The sequence below is a fragment of the Oncorhynchus keta genome, chromosome 33 (genome assembly GCF_023373465.1).
Source record: "Oncorhynchus keta strain PuntledgeMale-10-30-2019 chromosome 33, Oket_V2, whole genome shotgun sequence".
NCBI classification, from domain to species: Eukaryota; Metazoa; Chordata; class Actinopteri; order Salmoniformes; family Salmonidae; genus Oncorhynchus; species Oncorhynchus keta.
Window position 1 is genome coordinate 2,097,860 of NC_068453.1, and position 16,892 is coordinate 2,114,751.

Genomic DNA, 16,892 nt, shown 5'->3' on the forward strand with positions numbered 1-16,892 from the left:
GCGATGTGTCCAATCTGGTCAGCATGTTAGGCACTGCATCTCAGTGCCAGAGGCTTTACTACAGACCCTGGTTCGATTCCAGGCTGTATCAGAAAGGGCCGTAAATTGGTTGTCCCATAGGGCAGCGCACAATTGGCCCAGCGTCGTCTGGCTTAGGGTTTGGTCAGGGTAGGCAGTCATTGTAAATAATAATTTGTTCTTAACTGACTAGCCACGTTTAAAAAATAAATAAATACATTTATAAAAAACAGTACATATTAAGCTGAAAAAAAATCTTGGTCTACCGAGTCTTTTCTTCTGACCAATCAATTGGCCGACATTTTAAAACATGTATTTTTCCATTTATAGGACACACCCTATGCGTTTTAATACAATTCTCTATACTGAAAAAAAAACTATAAAACAGAAAACGTAACAATTAAAGATTTTGCTGAGTTACAGCTCATATAAAGAAATGAGTCAATTCAAATTAATTAATTAGGCCCAAATCTATGGATTTCACATGACTGGGCAGTGGCACAGTGTGAGGGAGTAGGGCCCAGCCACTCTGAATAAGTTTGTATCCACAAAAGGGCTTTATTACAGACAGAAATATACCTCCGCACACCAACTTTCCTCCCTCTGATGATTCCACAGGTGAGGAAACCAGATTTGGGGGTCCTGGGCTGGTATGGTTACACATGGTCAGCGGTTGTGAGCCTGGTTGGATGTACTGCCAAATTCACTAAAACAAAGTTGGAGGCGGCTTGTGATAGAGAAAGTAACATTAAATTATCTGGCAACAGCTCTGGAGGACATTCCTGCAGTCAGCATGCCAATTGCACACACCCTCAAAAACATGAGACATCTGTGGCACTGGGTTGTGACAAAACTGCACATTTTAGAGTGAATTTTGTCCCCAGCACCTGCGTAATGATCATGCTGTTTAATCAGGTTATTGATAAACCACACGTGCCAGATGGATGGATTATATTGGCAAAGGAGAAATGCTCATTAACAGCGATGTAAACTAATTTTAGCAAAAAATGTAAAGAAATAAGCTTTTGATGCATATGGAACATTTCTGTGATCTTTTATTTCAGCTCATGAAACATGGGATGAGCACTTTACATGTTGTGTTTATATTTTTGTTCAGTGTAGATGTACAGAGGTTGTCTAATGTTTTAAGCACACTGTTTGATTAAATAATTAAAACACAAATGTCTCAAGAGGGAGCCAGAGATCAATCTAGCCCAACCAGAAGAAGAAAAACCTGTGCCCGAGCCTCCCGCTACTGCTGGCCTTCACAGATTCTGCCGTTACGCTCCAGAAGTTGCCGGGAATAGGCTACGCCAAGGGTCTGCAACCTTGTCCATTTTGGAGCACCAATTTATTTGACTATTTCAAATGATCTGCATGCCAGTTATGATTTTCATATCGGTTATGATTTTCATATGCACATTTCGTGGAAGAGTTACATTTCATTAATAGTCTTTGTATGTCAAAATCATTGTCATGTGGTTAATATAATTGTATCTAAAAAAAAATGACAAATCTAAAAAGTTACTTGTGTTGCCATTGCAACTACAGTTGAAGTCGGAAGTTGACATACACATTAGCCAAATACATTTAGATTCTGTTTCACAATTCCTGACATTTAATCCTAGCAGAAACTCCCTGTCTAAGGTCAGTTGGGATCACCACTATTTTAAGAACGTGAAATATCAGAATAATAGTAGTGAGAATGATTTTTCAGATATAATTTTTCATCACATTCCCAGTGGGTCAGAAGTTTACATACACTCAAGTTGTATTTGGTTGCATTGCCTTAAAATGGTTTAACTTGGGTCAAACATTTCAGGTAACCTTCCATAAGCTTCCCACAATAAATTGGGTGAATTCTGGCCCATTCCTCCTGAGCTGGTGTAACTGAGTCAGGTTTGTAGGCCTCCCAAGCTCACACATGCTTTTTCAGTTCTGCCCACACTTTTTCTACAGGAGTGGGGTCAGGGCTTTGTGATGGCCACTCCAATACCTTGACTTTGTTGTCCTTAAGCCATTTTGCCACAATTTTGGAAGAACGTGTCAGGTCATTGTCCATTTGGAAGACCCATTTGCGACCAAGCTTTAACTTCCTGACTGATGTCTTGAGGTGGTTTCAATATATCCACAATTTCCCTGCCTCACGCAGCAAAGCACCCCCCCATACTGAATGCTGCCACCCCCGGGCTTCACGGTTGGGATTGTGTTCTTCAGCTTGCAAGCCTCACCACTTTCCTCTAACATAACGATGGTCATTACAGCCAAGCAGTTTTATTTTTGTTTCACCAGACCAGACAACATTTCTCCAGCAAGTACGATCTTTGTCCCCATGTGCAGTTGCAAACCGTAGACTGTTTTTTATGGCGGTTTTGGAGCAGTGGCTTTTTAGTGTCGATATAAGACTCATTTTACTATCAATATAGATACTTTTTTACCGGTTTCCTCAATCATCTTCACACGGTTCTTTGCTGCTGTTCTGGGATTGATTTGCACTTTTCGCACAAAAGTACATTCATCTCCAGGAGACAGAACGCGTCTCCTTCCTGAGCGGTATCACGGCTGCGTGGTTCCATGGTGTTTATACTTGCGTACTATTGTTTGTATAGATTAACGTGGTACCTTCAGGCATTTGGAAATTGCTCCCAAGGATGAACCAGACTTGGAGGTTATTTTTTTCCCCTGAGGTCTTGGCTGATTTATTTTGATTTTCCCATGATGTCAAGCAAAGAGGCATTGAGTTTGAAGGTAGGCCTTGAAATACATCCACAGGTACACCTCCAATTGAGTCAAATGGCTTCTAAAGCCATGACATCATTTTTTTGAATTTTCCAAGCTGTTTAAAGGCACAGTCAATTTAGTGTATGTAAACTTCTGACCCACTGGAAATGTGATACAGTAAATTACAAGTGAAATAATCTGTCTAAAACAATTGATGGAAAAATGACTTGTGTCATGAATAAAGTAGATATCCTAACAGACTTGTCAAAACTATAGTTTGTTAACAAGAAATTTGTGGAGTGTTTGAAAAACGAGTTTTAATGACTCCAACCTAAGTGTATGTAAACTTCCGACTTCAACTGTATGAAAAAAATTGCCTACATATAGCCAACAAATACAAACATTGCAGCCTGCAGGAAGAACATTTCTTGATTAAAAAAAAATATATATATATATATATATATATCCCAGTGTACTCATGGCATGTCTGCAACAATCTTGAAACATTGTATCAACTGTGTCCAGCTGAAGCTTGTGCTAGCAAACTTGCAACCGTTTATAAAATATTCTGGGCCCTCAGTTTCATGAGCTCGGGACAGTCACAGCTGTAGGCTATTTGTGCAAGAGATAACAAGTAAATCAGGTATTTTATGAAGTTTCCACTGTATCAGAGTATTACATTTCTCCCTTTCATGCCAAGTGGTTATCGAAAGGGAGAGCTGGAAATATTTTTCAAATACATTGAGGAACTACTGTCATTCTCAAATGGATGTAAAAACAGACATTCTTTACTTGCTGTTTGAGGTGAAATATGTTTTTGAGAAGCGCCACAGCACATTAGTGGTGGTGACAGAAATACTAAATCAGACATCCCCAAATGGTAACATTTATAGGCATACATTTGCGTGCAGGACAGGTAGCCTAGGCCTACTTCGATAGGTCTACTTCCATATGCGTAATCAGGTGTACATCCTGATTCAACATTGACAAGAGCGCTCCAAACAAAAGACAATGAATCAATTGACAAAACTCATAAATGTAATAAAATAACCAAAACCTGTAGGATATAGGTTTGTGAGCTCTGCAAACAATGTGTGAACTCCAACAATGAGAACAGTAAACGACTGTAATAATAATAATAGTAATAATAACAACAACAGAACTAACAAAAATTACCATAACCAAACAAACATGGCTGATTAGAAATGATGGGAATTAACAGTAAATGCAGGCTACTAATGGAAATATGTAGTGGTGGTTCCAGGGGTCCCCAAACTTTTTATAGACCCGTACCCCTTTAAACACTCAACCTCCAGCCCCCTCTAGCACCAGGATGAGCGCAATCATTGTAAGCCCCCTGTATGATAAATTTATTAAACATAAGAATGGAGTGAGTTGTCGTCACAACCAGAGCTCTTATAGGACCAGGGCACAAATAATATAATAAATCAATTTGCTCTTTATTTAACCATCTTACATATATAACCTTATTTGTTCATAAAAAAACGTGAATAACTCACCACAGGTTAATGAGAAGGGTGTGCTTGAAAGGATGCACATAACTGCAATGTTGGGTTGTGCTTTTTACTATAAGAAACTCGTCATCATGCAAGCAGTCAGACAAGTGAAAATAACAGTCAGTAAAGTAAACTTTAAGCTTGTCTCCCAATTTAAAGAATTGAATAGAATTCACTGGCTTGTATGCGAAGCAGTAATTGTTTCAAAACATTGCCTGACATGTTACTGATACATCATGAAACAGTGTTGTTTGATGAAGGCATTGTCTGTATAGTTTTTTGCCCCCCCCCCCATCATCATTGTTCACCATATAAGACGCCTCTAGCCCCTTCTTATTAAATGGCATTTGCTGCTTTTATACATACCGTTCAAAGTTTGGGGTTACTTACATATGTCCTTGATTTTGAAAGGAAATACAATTTTTTGTCCATTAAAATAACATCAAACTGACCCGAAATACAGTGTAGACATTGTTAACGTTGTAAATGACTATATCGTACCTGGAAACGGCTGATATTTAATGGAATATCTACATAGGCGTGCAGAGGCCCATTATCAGCAACCATCACTCCTGTGTTCCAATAGCACGTTGTGTTAGCTAATAATTTTAAAAGGATAATTGATCATTATTAAAACCTTTTGCAATTATGTTAGCACAGCTGAAAATTGTTGTTCTGATTAAAGAAGCAATAAAACTGGCCTTCTTTATAGTTGAGTATCTAGAGCATCAGCATTTGTGGGTTCGATTACCGGCTCAAAATGTCCAGAAACAAAGCAATTTCTTCTGAAACTCATCAGTCTATTCTTGTTCTGAGAAAGGAAGGCTATTCCATGTGAGGAATTGCCAAGAAACTTAAGATGTCGTACAACGCTGTGTACTACTCCCTTCACAGCACAGAGCAAACTGTCTCTAACCAGACTAGAAAGAGTGGGAGGCCCCGGTGCACAACTGAGCAAGATAACAAGTATTTTAGTGTGTCTAGTTTGAGAACCAGACACCTCACAAGTCCTCAACTGGCAGCTTCATTAAACAGTACCCACAAAACACCAGTCTCCCAGAGAGGCCTCTTCACTGTTGACATTGAGACTGGTGTTTTGCGGGTACTATTTGCATTCTCATGTTTCAGAGGACGCATGACTCAAACTTTGCCTTTCCTGAGCCCGTTGGGGAGTTGCAGCGATGAGACAAGATCGTAATTGGATGACAAAATAGGGAAGACGAAGGGGTTAAAAAAAAATGTACAATTCAAAATAACAAAACAAATATTTAATTGGTTGGGATTTCGGTAAAAGCAATGAGTTTTGTACCCAAAGTTAAAGAAAATGTGATCCATTTAAGAAACAAGAGACATTAAATTCATAAAAAGGGTGTGGTGGTGGTAGAAGGAACAGCAGCATCTAATGAGCAAAACTTTCACACGAGCAAAACTTTCACACCAACTTATGGTAAAGAATGCCAGTAACTTCAATGTCTAATTTGTCTGAACAGGGGAAAATAACCATCACCAGATTCACAGAGAAAACATTTCATTAGGTTGTCAGACAGAACTAATATTGTATACTGGTTGTTGGGGTGGGATGTGTGTGGAGGGCCTGTAGGTGGCTATTGATAATTTTATTTGATTCCTCATGTCTAATACATTATTAGGAAGAATTATGCTGAAAATCATGTTATAGTACAAATCAGATGTTAGGTACTATATTTATTGAAGACATGAATCCTATAAATTAAAAATGGGCAATTTGGGTGCAATCAATTAGATTAATTTCTCAGAGATCAAATTATATTTAAACAAAATAATGTTTCAGGAATGCTAATCTCAAGGGTTTCTAACTCCAGACTATTTTAAAACAATCGGAGATGGTGTGCGTCTAAATCCTCTTCCTTGTGCACTTTGAGGTGGAATGACTCATACAGAAATGGATAGCCAAACTAGAACAGAATATCTATGTCAAAACATTGACTATCAGTCTTAGGTAAATTCCCCATTCCCCCAGTGTTTTGTTAACCTATAAATTGTTGCTGTGCGTGTGGGTTTTTACTGTATGGGGCTCAACAGCTTGCAGCTGTGTGTGTGCTGCCAGGCCGGCCAAACAAGTTGGCTCTGTTGTTGTTTGGCCCAGAATTGATGGGATTACTCAATATCTTCATGTGACAAACAGGAGGAAACGGTATCGTAACAACACTGGCCCTGTCAGTCTTCCTCTCCCTGCCCTATCATCCTCCTCCTCCCAAGCATCACACTTCCACTAAGAGCCATCAGTTATTCTTCTATAGGTCCCTGCTCGGGAGAAAAGAATGGCCCTTGTCTCCCAAACATCTCTTTACTCTTCATCATTTAACATCACTTTTCAGACCTCACATCAGTCTGTCTACCATTGCCCCTGATTCCATCTCCCAAAATCACCCACCAAACTGTTACCGATTGGTAATTAAACCCAGGTTGTCTGCCAAAATACTATTTTAGTTTGCCTGCTGAACTATGGCCTAGGCATTAGAAAAAAGGAGCAAGCCACGTGAGCCTTCAGGTTTTATGAAAGGTAACTTATTATGAACATGGTTGTCTGAACAGCATACAGCACACCTCCATGGCCATGCCACTAATTGGTACCCAGTAGAGCAGAAGAGAAACAATTTAACTTAGAGGTCACTTCCGCCCATCGAGACAATCGATATTGACCCAGATACATCCCAACACACACTCAGTGTGAGACTGTGTTAGTTGTGCAAGGGTCACCCACACCCGCCCGCAATTGCTAATAACCTATGAGCAACAGCCTGACTAGAAGTAAAAATCTGAGGCCTGCACAGAACACTAACCGGCTAATACAGAGAATGCGCTGTAGGCTACAGTCAGCAATGGCAAAAATTGTAACAGGGGTGCCGGATTTTTGTTAGTCCACTTGTCTGTAATATATACTGAACAAAGATATGAAACAACATGTAAAGTGCTGGTCCCATCTTTCATGAGTTGAAATAAAAGACCACAGAAATGTTCCATATGCACAAAAAACGTTATTTCTTTAAAATGTTGTGCACAAATGTGTTTACATCTGTTAGTGAGCATTTATTTATCCTTTGTCAAGACAATCCATCCACCTGACAGGTGTGGTATATCAAGATGCTGATTAAACAGCACGATCATTACACAGGTGCACCTTGTGCTGGGGGGAAATAAAAGGTCACTGTGCAGTTTGTCACACAACACAATGCTACATGTCTCAAGGTGAGGGAGCGCACAATTGGCATGCTGACTGCAGGAATGTCCACCAGAGCTGTTGCCATATAATTTAATGTAATTTCTGTACCATACTTGGCAGTACATCCAACCAACCGGACCTCCACATCTGGCTTCTTTACCTGCGGGATAGTCAAAAGGGGGAGAAGGGTGGGGGTACACAGGAGTATCTGTTGGTATGGCTCCCAAATGGGTGGGCCTAGAGTGCATTCTGAGAGTTTTCAGACCCCTAAAACCTTTTCACATAAAATCAAATTGTATTTGTCACATACACGTGTTTAGCAGATGTTATTGCGGATGTAGCGAAACGCTTGAGTTTCTATCTCTAACAGTGTCGTAAAATTAAACATATTTCACAACACACAAATCTAAAGTAAAGGAATGAATTATGAATATATAAATATTTGGGCAAGCAATGTCAGAGCAGCACAGACTAAGATACAGTAGAATAGGATAGAATACAGTATATACATATGAGATGAGTAATACATAGACTAAGATACAGTCGAATCGGATATAATACAGTATATACATGAGATGAGTAATGCTAGATATGTAAATATTATTAAAGTGACTAGTGTTCCATTCCTTAAAGTGGCCAGTGATTTCTAGTCTATGACTATAGGGAGCAGCCTCTAATGTGCTAGTGATGGCTGTTTAACATTCTGATGGCCTTGACATAGAAGCTGTTTTTCAGTCTCTCGGTCCCAGCTTTGATGCACCTGTACTGACTTCGCCTTCTGGACGTAGCGGAGTTAACAGGCAGTGGCTCGGTTAGTTGTTGTCCTTTTCTACATTTTGTTACAGACTTATTCTAAAACGGATTAAAAATATATATAATCCTCAATCTACACACAACAAATACCCCATAGTTAAAGTTAAAATGTTTTTAGAAATGTTTTGCAAATGTATTACAAATAAAAAACAGAAATACCTTTACATAAGTATTCAGACCCTTCGCTATGAGATTCAATTGAGCACAGGTGCATCCTGTTTCCATTGGTCATCCTTGAGATATTTCTACAACTTGATTGGAGTCCACCTGTGATCATTTCAAATGATTGGACATGATTTGGAGACACACACTTGTCTATTTAAGGTGCATGTCCGAGCAAAATCCAAGCCATGAGCCCCAAAGGAATTGTCCGTAAAGCTTGGAGACCGGATTGTGTCGAGGCACAGATCTGGGGAAGTGTACCAAAAAATGTATGCCGCATTGAAGGTCCCCAAGAACACAGTGGCATCCATCATTCTTAAACGAAGAAGCTTGGAACCACCAAGACTCATCCTAGAGCTGGCCATTTGGCCAAATTGGGCAACAGGGGGAGAAAGGCCCTGGTCAGGGAGGTGACCAAGAACCCGACGGCCACTCTGACCAAGCTCCAGAGTTCCTCTGTGGAGATGGGAGAACCACCCAAAAGGACAACCATCTCTGCAGCTCTCCACCAATTAGGCCTTTATTGTAGAGTGCCCAAACAGAAGCCTCTCCTCAATAAAACGCACATGATTGTTTTGTCTTTAGGCTATTCAACCCAGCCGCCACACACCTGCCCTTCATCCACACAATAGTTAAAGTGGAACTGACAGCATTAACTACTTTGCAGATATGAAACAGACAAAAATAATATCAGCCAAAAATATAAAATTCCCAGTTTATGCTCCAAAACCAACTTCACGGATTATAACTGACTCAACATTCCATGACCTACACTAATGCATAATTGTCAGAAAAGATGGATGCAGTTCAATGCATGAATAATATAATTCACCAATACATTTCTGGGTAGTCCCCAAAAATATTGCTATAAGGTTTTAAATCACAGCTGGCCTGGTACATAGGCTAGTTTATCTATTCATGTAGCAAGCTAAAAACATGGAGCCTAATACTCGCTAGATAGCTGGCTGCTACAAACACATAACACCCACTGAATATGACCGGTGTCAATAAAGTAGGCAAAAAAAGTAAGTCACGAATGCTCTAGATAACATGTAAACAGCCTAACCAACTCTCATAGTGCAAGTAAGATGGTCAAAGAGGTCTCTCTCATTTGTGCCAGGAAAAAGCTAGCAAGCTAGCCAAGTTTAGCCAGTTAGCTTGGGTGCTTGGTTGAGACAAGCATGGATTGGCAGGCCAGCTGCAGAGTAGGATACAATTCCCCAACATTTACCAGTGTAATTTTCATGGTCAACTAGCTGAAAAAGTTTGAGGGGGTTTATCTAATGGTCCTTCATTAGATTTTAGCACATCTTTCTCTGGCTAGCATTAGTTGTTGATCTTGATCTTGTTGATGTGCATAACTCAGGGAGAAAGAGCCAGCCTTTTCATGTTTGTTTCATCAATAGGACTGTACAGTTCCCAAATGGAAGAGGACTCCGGTGGTATATGTAGAAATCCATTCAGGTGTATTTTGTGGCTTTTGGCGAATGCGTTCTAATGATCTAAAGTCGCGCTGTTGCTACTGCCTGTAAACACACAGTCCAGTTCAAAATTAATGATGACAGGCCCTACTGCTGTAAACACACAGTCCAGTTCAAAGTGAATGATGACAGGCCCATGTGGCAACTGGCTTGTTTTCATAAAGGCCTATTGTAGCTCTGATTACGCAGACTGGTGCGCCATAGCCAGATTCCACTCCTGTACGAGATAAAAACATTTATCTACTGCAGTGCCTATAAATTGTTCAAACGCACAGCTGCATTCCCACTCTATATCGCTATAGAATTTTCACAAATCCCTTAGAATATTTGAGAATTACATATACTAAGAATTTATGAAAATGTAAAATGGCCATAATTGTTCGCTTGTCAGAATTTGCATTTTTTTTTTTTTTTAAAGGTGTCATATCCTTCCTGGGGTATATATGATTAGATTTTAATAAGATTTCATGTTGCTTAATGACCCTAAACCCACCTGCCCTGCAGATATAACTGCAGGTTATGAATCAATCTGCCCTAGGGGTCAGGGTCCAGGGCAACAAAAAAAATCATAAGAGGTTAATTCCTGCATTCAATAGGCCTATATGAGACTGAGAAGAAACGTGAAATTGGTGAAAGAAGGGGAAAACTATAGAAGAGAGAAGTACTGTTATGTCATGAGCCACCCAAACTATACGTGTGTTTAGTGGCCGTTTGTGACCGTCTGGAGAAGGGTTCATGAAAGTGCCACATGGTGTCAAAGCCCAACCCCCAGGCAACCACAATCCCTCAACATCTGCACTGACTGTCTACGGCACATAAGCAGTCACGACGGTGCAGCGTACCATGCCTAAAAATGAGCATCGCATCACAAACAAAAATAAATCCCCGTACAGTATTCCCTCCCTCATTTTCAGAGCCACAAATTGACGGCAAAAACAGGTAATGGCGACAACACTGGTTGTTGATTCAAATCCTTACACATCCAATAGGCGTCCCGATCTGCCAGTTCTCGCTTATAACGTTGAGTGTCTGAGAATGTACTTGCAGCAGACACATGTAAAATGTTATAACTAGCTAGCTACATCCATATGAAAATATGAACTGACGAAAGTTGGGCGTAGCTAGCTAGCGTCAACAAGCCACCAGTCAAATAAATGTTGTGTTCAAGCTTGTCAGTTAACTATAACCTCATACGTTAGCTAACGCTACAAATAAACAGGAACATTGCCATATAGCTAACTTATTTAACATGGCGCTAGTTGAGCGATAATTTGCTCACTTCCCAAAGCAAATAGTTAACTGTAACTAAATTAGCTAGTTAGTTTGCTAGTAGCCAAACCGTAATTCTCGTTCAGTCACACCCGTGTCTACTGTCTCTGGAAACGTCTGGACGCTGGCTAGCTGGCTAACCTTAGCTCGCTTGCTAATGTTGTTGGCCAGGCAGTGTCCTGGCGTTAGCTAGCAGGCTAACTTGGTACTCCAAGTCAAAACAAGTTTATTTTTCGAGCCGGTGGCTGGCTGGCTGGCTAGATACCCACCCACCGTCGAGGTGTCTTTTTGGGGTTGTTCCATGTAATTGTATTATCAACATTTTAAAGACAAGTTCCATCTATTCTGCTGCGCGAGTCTCGATCCCCACTCACCGGCCCGAGTTGTGTCTGTGAGGTCGTGGTTTGCGGCGCTCCTCGGGAACTCCTTCAGTTTCCTGCCGCTGAGGTTGAGGCAACCAGTTGCCGAGGCTTCGTCTAATGCCCTGTCCAGTGACCGATTCCAAGGTACAGGAACCGGTACCCCTACTCCATTCCCGGGAGCCCCTACAGTTCCAGAATTGCCGACCGCAAAAGTAAGTCCGGTGTTCTCCGCAGACAGCAACACCGAGGCCGCCATTACACAGCTTGCTAACTCCCACCGATTCTCCCTATTCTGGAGCCCCTAGATAGTAGTACGCAGGCGCATAATGTGAGGGCAGACTGAAAGCGTTGAGGAAGGGAGAGGCTAGTTTGGGAATTCGTCATGCGCAGTGATGATAAAGAAGAAAGATTTCCCCACCCGAGCGGTACATACTTTCAAAGCAACGAGATATGAATGACGTCATCCATCTGCTGGTGTGACGTTCCTGGCTGTTTTGGATTTTCTTCTCAAAATCATTTTGTGTTACTTTGAACTTTGTCACAATCATTAGGCATTTTAAAGCCTAAAAACGACAGATAGTGGTCCTCAATAGGGGGCATAGGAGCCCCAGGAAGTTGATTACAGGGGTCCCTGAAAAAGCAGAGATGAAACAGAACCATAATATAAAACGAACAAACTGGTGGGTCTCAGAAAGGAAACGTTTGAGAACCCCAACAATAGTACTTAGGTAGTGTCCTATAATGATACTATAGCCCAAGAATGCAAGTGTGTCTGCCTGACCACTATTGAAAACAGCTTGATTGGTTTAAACTTTTTTAATCCCAAAGGTAACTAGATCAAATAAAATTGAAGAATAATACAAACAAATTGGCCCAATTGAAATATTGTGTGTATTACATATCAGTTAACTAGTATAGCTCCTGCCAATCAGGGTAATTTTGTAAATGCCAGATCTCCATGGCAAAGCGCATACTTCAAAGTTTTCGCCAGTGCCGTCTGAGATGTTGCGTGTGACTAACCTACTAACGGACCAGGATAGATCCACAGTCCCCTCCCCAATTTCATTGTGAGCATGTTAGCCAAATTTCAACACTCTTGAGTCAAACAGATCAAGAGATATAAACATGTGCCCGTTATAGCACCACCGTTTGGGGTTCGATATGAATGTTCAAATCAAATCGTAATAGTCACATGTGCCGAATACAACAGGTGTAGGTAGACCTTACTGTGAATTGCTTACACACTCCTAACCAACAATGCAGTTTTAAAAAAATACAGATAAGGAGTGAAAGTAACAAGTAATTAAAGAGCAGCAGTAAAATAACAATAGTGAGACTATATACAGGGGGACACCAGTACAGTGTCAATGTGCGGGGGCACCGGTTAGTTGAGGTAATATGTACATGTCGGTAGAGTTATTAAAGTGACTATGCATAGATGATAACAACAGGCAGTGTAAAAGAGAGAAGGGGGGTGGCTCAATGCAAATAGCCCGGGTAGCCATTTCATTAGGTGTTCAGGAATCTTATGGCTTGGGGGCTAGAAGCTGTTTTAGGAGCCTCCTGGACCTAGACTCGGCGCTCCGGTACTGCTTGCCGTGCTGTAGCAGAGAGAACAGTCTATGACTAGGGTGGCTGGAGTCTGACCATTTTAGGGCCTTCCTCTGACACCACCTGTTATAGAGGTCCTGGATGGCAGGAAGCTTGGCCCCAGTGATGTACTGGGCCGTTCGCACTACCCTCTGTAGTGCCTTGCGGTCAGACGCCGAGCAGTTGCCATACCAGGCAGTGATGCAACCCTGCTCTCGATGGTGCAGCTGTAGAACCTTTTGAGAATCTGAGGACCCATGCCAAATCTTTTCAGTCTCCTGATGGGGAATAGGTTTTGTCGTACCCTCTTCACGACTGTCTTGGTGTGCTTGGACCATGTTAGTTTGTTGGTGATGTGGACACCAAGGAACTTGAAGCTCTCAACCTGATCCAATGCAGCCCCGTCAATGAGAATGGGGGCGTGCTCGGTCATCTTTTTCCTGTAGTCAACAATCATCTCCTTTGTCTTTTTCGGGAGATGTTGTTGTCCTGGCACCACACGGCCAGGTCCCTGACCTCCTCCTTATATGCTGTCTCAATGTTGCCAGTGGTCAGGCTTACCACTGTTGTGTCATCTGCAAACTTAATGATGGTGTTGGAGTCGTGCCTGTCATGAGTGAACAGGGAGTACAGGAGGGGACTGAGCACGCACCCGAGGGGCCCCTGTGTTGACGATCAACGTGGCGGATGTGTTGTTACCTACCCTTACCACTTGGGGACAGCCCATCAGGAAGTCCAGGATCCAGTTGCAGAGGGAGGTGTTTAGTCAGAATATCGTTCACATTGGCCTCGTCAGACTCGTTAAAGGAAAAAAAGGATTCTGCCAGTCCGTGGTGAGTAATCACAGTTCTGATGTCCTGAAGTTATTTTTCGGTCATAAGAGACGGTAGCCGCAACTTTATGTACAAAATAGGTACAAAAATAAGTCAAACAAAACACAATCGGTTGGGGTCAAGTAAAACGTCTGCCTTCTTCTCCGGCGCCCTCTTACCATTCTTGGATATGTTGAGTCTTGACAGTGTTTGTAACGTGTACCAAATGTTGTTATGTATCTATGTGGCAGACCATGCCCATATGAATTTGTATTGGTCGGTAGCGGCCATGTTGTTTTAGGTACAAGTCTGGAAATGATTGTGTTCAGAGACCTTTGTCCATAGATGCCACATACAGTGCCTTCAGAAAGTATTAATTCATATGTCTTGACTTATTCCACATTTTTGTGTGTTACAGCCTGAATTCAAAACTGATTCAATATATGTTTTTCCTCACCCATCAACATACAATACCCATAATAAAAAAGTGAAAACATGTTTAGACATTTTTTGAAATGTATTGAAAATGAAATACATAAATATCTCATTTACATAAGTATTCACACCCCTGAGTCAATACTTTGTAAAAGAACCGTTGCGATTACAGCTGTGTTTCTCCACACCTGGATTGTGCAATATTTGCCAATTCTTCTTCTTAAATTCTTCAAGTTCTGTCAAATGTGCAGTTGATCATTGCTGGACAACCATTGTCAGGAGTTGCCATAGATTTTCCAGTAAATCTGTCAAAACTGTAACTCTGTCACTCAGGATCATTCTTCTTGGTAAGCAACTCCAGTGGATTATTTATTAGATTAGGCCTTGTGTTTTAGGTTATCGTCCTGCTGAAAGGTGAATTCCTCCCAGTGTCTGGTGGAACGCAGACAAAAAGATTTTCCTCTAGGATTTTGCCTGTGCTTAGCACCATTCCGTTTAATTTTTATCCTGATAAACTCCGAGTCCTTAATGATTACAAGCATACCCATAACATGATGCAGCCACCACTATGCTTGAAAATATGGAGAGTGGTACAAAGTAATGTGTTGTATTGAATTTGCCCCAAACATAACACGTTGTATTCAGGGGGTGAGGGGGGTGCTTTGCCACATTTTTTGCAGTATTAATTTAGTGCCCTGTTGAAAATGTGATGTATGTTTTGGAATATTTTTATTCTGTATGAGCTTCCTTCTTTTCACTGTCCAATTAGGTTAGTATTGTGGAGTAACGAACAATGTTGTTGATCCATCCTCAGTTTTCTCCTATCACAGCCTGTTTTAAAGTCACCTCATGGTGAAATCCCTGAGCGGTTTCCTTCCTCTCCGTCAACTGAGTTAGGAAGGACGCCTGTATGTTTGTAGGGACTGGGTTTATTGGGAAAGGGAAGGGAATACCTAGTCAGTTGCACAACTGAATGCATTCAACCGAAATGTGTCTTCTGCCAAAACGTTCTTGTTTTGGCAGGGAAGCAGTTGTTTCACCCGGGAAATCAAATCAAATCAAATGTATTTATATAGCCCTTGGTACATCAGCTGATATCTCAAAATGCTGTACAGAAACCCAGCCTAAAACCCCAAACAGCAAGCAATGCAGGTGTAGAAGCACAGGAAACCGTTGTTTTTGGGGCTTAACTGCCTTTCTCAAGAGCAGAACGCAAGATTTTTCCACCTTGGCTAGGGAATTTTGTTACTGGCCCAATGCTTTTAACGGCTAGGCTACACCATCCACAGTGTAATTGATATCCTTTTGAACATGGTGAAGTTATTAATGTCTGCTTGTTTTATTTTTTACCCATCTACCAATAGGTACCCTTCTTTGCAAGGCATTGGAAAACCTCCCTGGTCTTGGTGGTGGAATCTGTGTTTGAAATTCACTGCTCGACTGAGGCACCTTACATACAGTGGGGCAAAAAAGTATTTAATCAGCCACCAATTGTGCAAGTTCTCCCACTTAAAAATATGAGAGAGGCCTGTCATTTTCATCAAAGGTACACTTCAGCTATGACAGACAAAATGAGAAAAATAATCCAGAAAATCACATTGTAGGATTTTTAATGAATTTATTTGCAAATTATGGTGTATACAGAGAAATTATCATCAATGATGTCGCTCTTGCTGCTGGTGATTCTCTGATCCACCTCTACGCAGACGACACCATTCTGTATACTTCTGGCCCTTCTTTGGACACTGTGTTAACTATCCTCCAGACGAGCTTCAATTCCATCCTTCCGTGGCCTCCAACTGTTCTTAAATGCAAGTAAAACTAAAATTATGCTCTTCAACCAATCGCTGTCCACACCTGCCTGCCCATCCAGCATCACTACTCTGGAGGGTTCTGACATGTGGACAACTACAAACACCTAGGTGTCTGGCTAGACTGTAATCTCTCCTTCCAGACTCACATTAAGCATCTCCAATTCAAAATTAAATCTAGAATCGGCTTCCTCTTTCGCAACAAAGCATCCTTCACTCATGCTGCCAAACATACCCTCGTAAAACTGACTATCCTACCGATCCTTGACTTCGGCGATGTCATTTACAAAATAGCCTCCAACAATCTACACAGCAAATTGGATGCAGTCTATCACAGTGCCATCTGTTTTGTCACCAAAGCCCCATATACTACCCACCACTGCGACCTATATGCTCTCGTTGGCTGGCCCTTGTTTCATATTCGTCACCAAACCCACTGGCTCAAGGTAACCTATAAGTCTTTGCTAGGTAAAGCCCCACCTTATGTCAGCTCACTGGTCACCATAGCAGCACCCAACCAGTAGCACGTGCTCCAACAGGTATATTTCCCTGGTCACCCCCAAAGCCAATTCCTCCTTTGGCCACCTTTCCTTCCAGTTCTCTGCTGCCAATGACTGGAATGAACTGCAAAAATCACTGAAGCTGGAGACTCATATCTTCCTCACAAACTTTAAGCACCAGCTGTCAGAGCGGCTCTGT

At 41.4% G+C, this 16,892-nt stretch overlaps 1 protein-coding gene across 8 annotated transcripts in view; it reads right to left on the bottom strand.

Annotated features, from left to right (window-relative positions):
* The window catches only part of LOC118365913 (DISP complex protein LRCH3-like), a 103,445-nt gene that overhangs the window by 85,631 nt on the left and 922 nt on the right, over positions 1-16,892 (bottom strand). For 4 of the 8 annotated variants that reach the window (XM_052491693.1, XM_052491692.1, XM_052491687.1 and 1 more), the window contains exon 1: positions 11,558-11,968. The exons of 1 other annotated variant lie outside the window; for it this stretch is intronic. In XM_052491693.1, the coding sequence (XP_052347653.1) occupies positions 11,558-11,801 (244 nt within the window). In that variant the 5' untranslated portion in view covers positions 11,802-11,968. Of the gene's footprint in view, positions 1-11,557; positions 11,969-16,892 lie in introns of those variants that run through there. 3 more of the 8 variants (XM_052491688.1, XM_052491690.1, XM_052491689.1) reach the window with 3 other exon arrangements.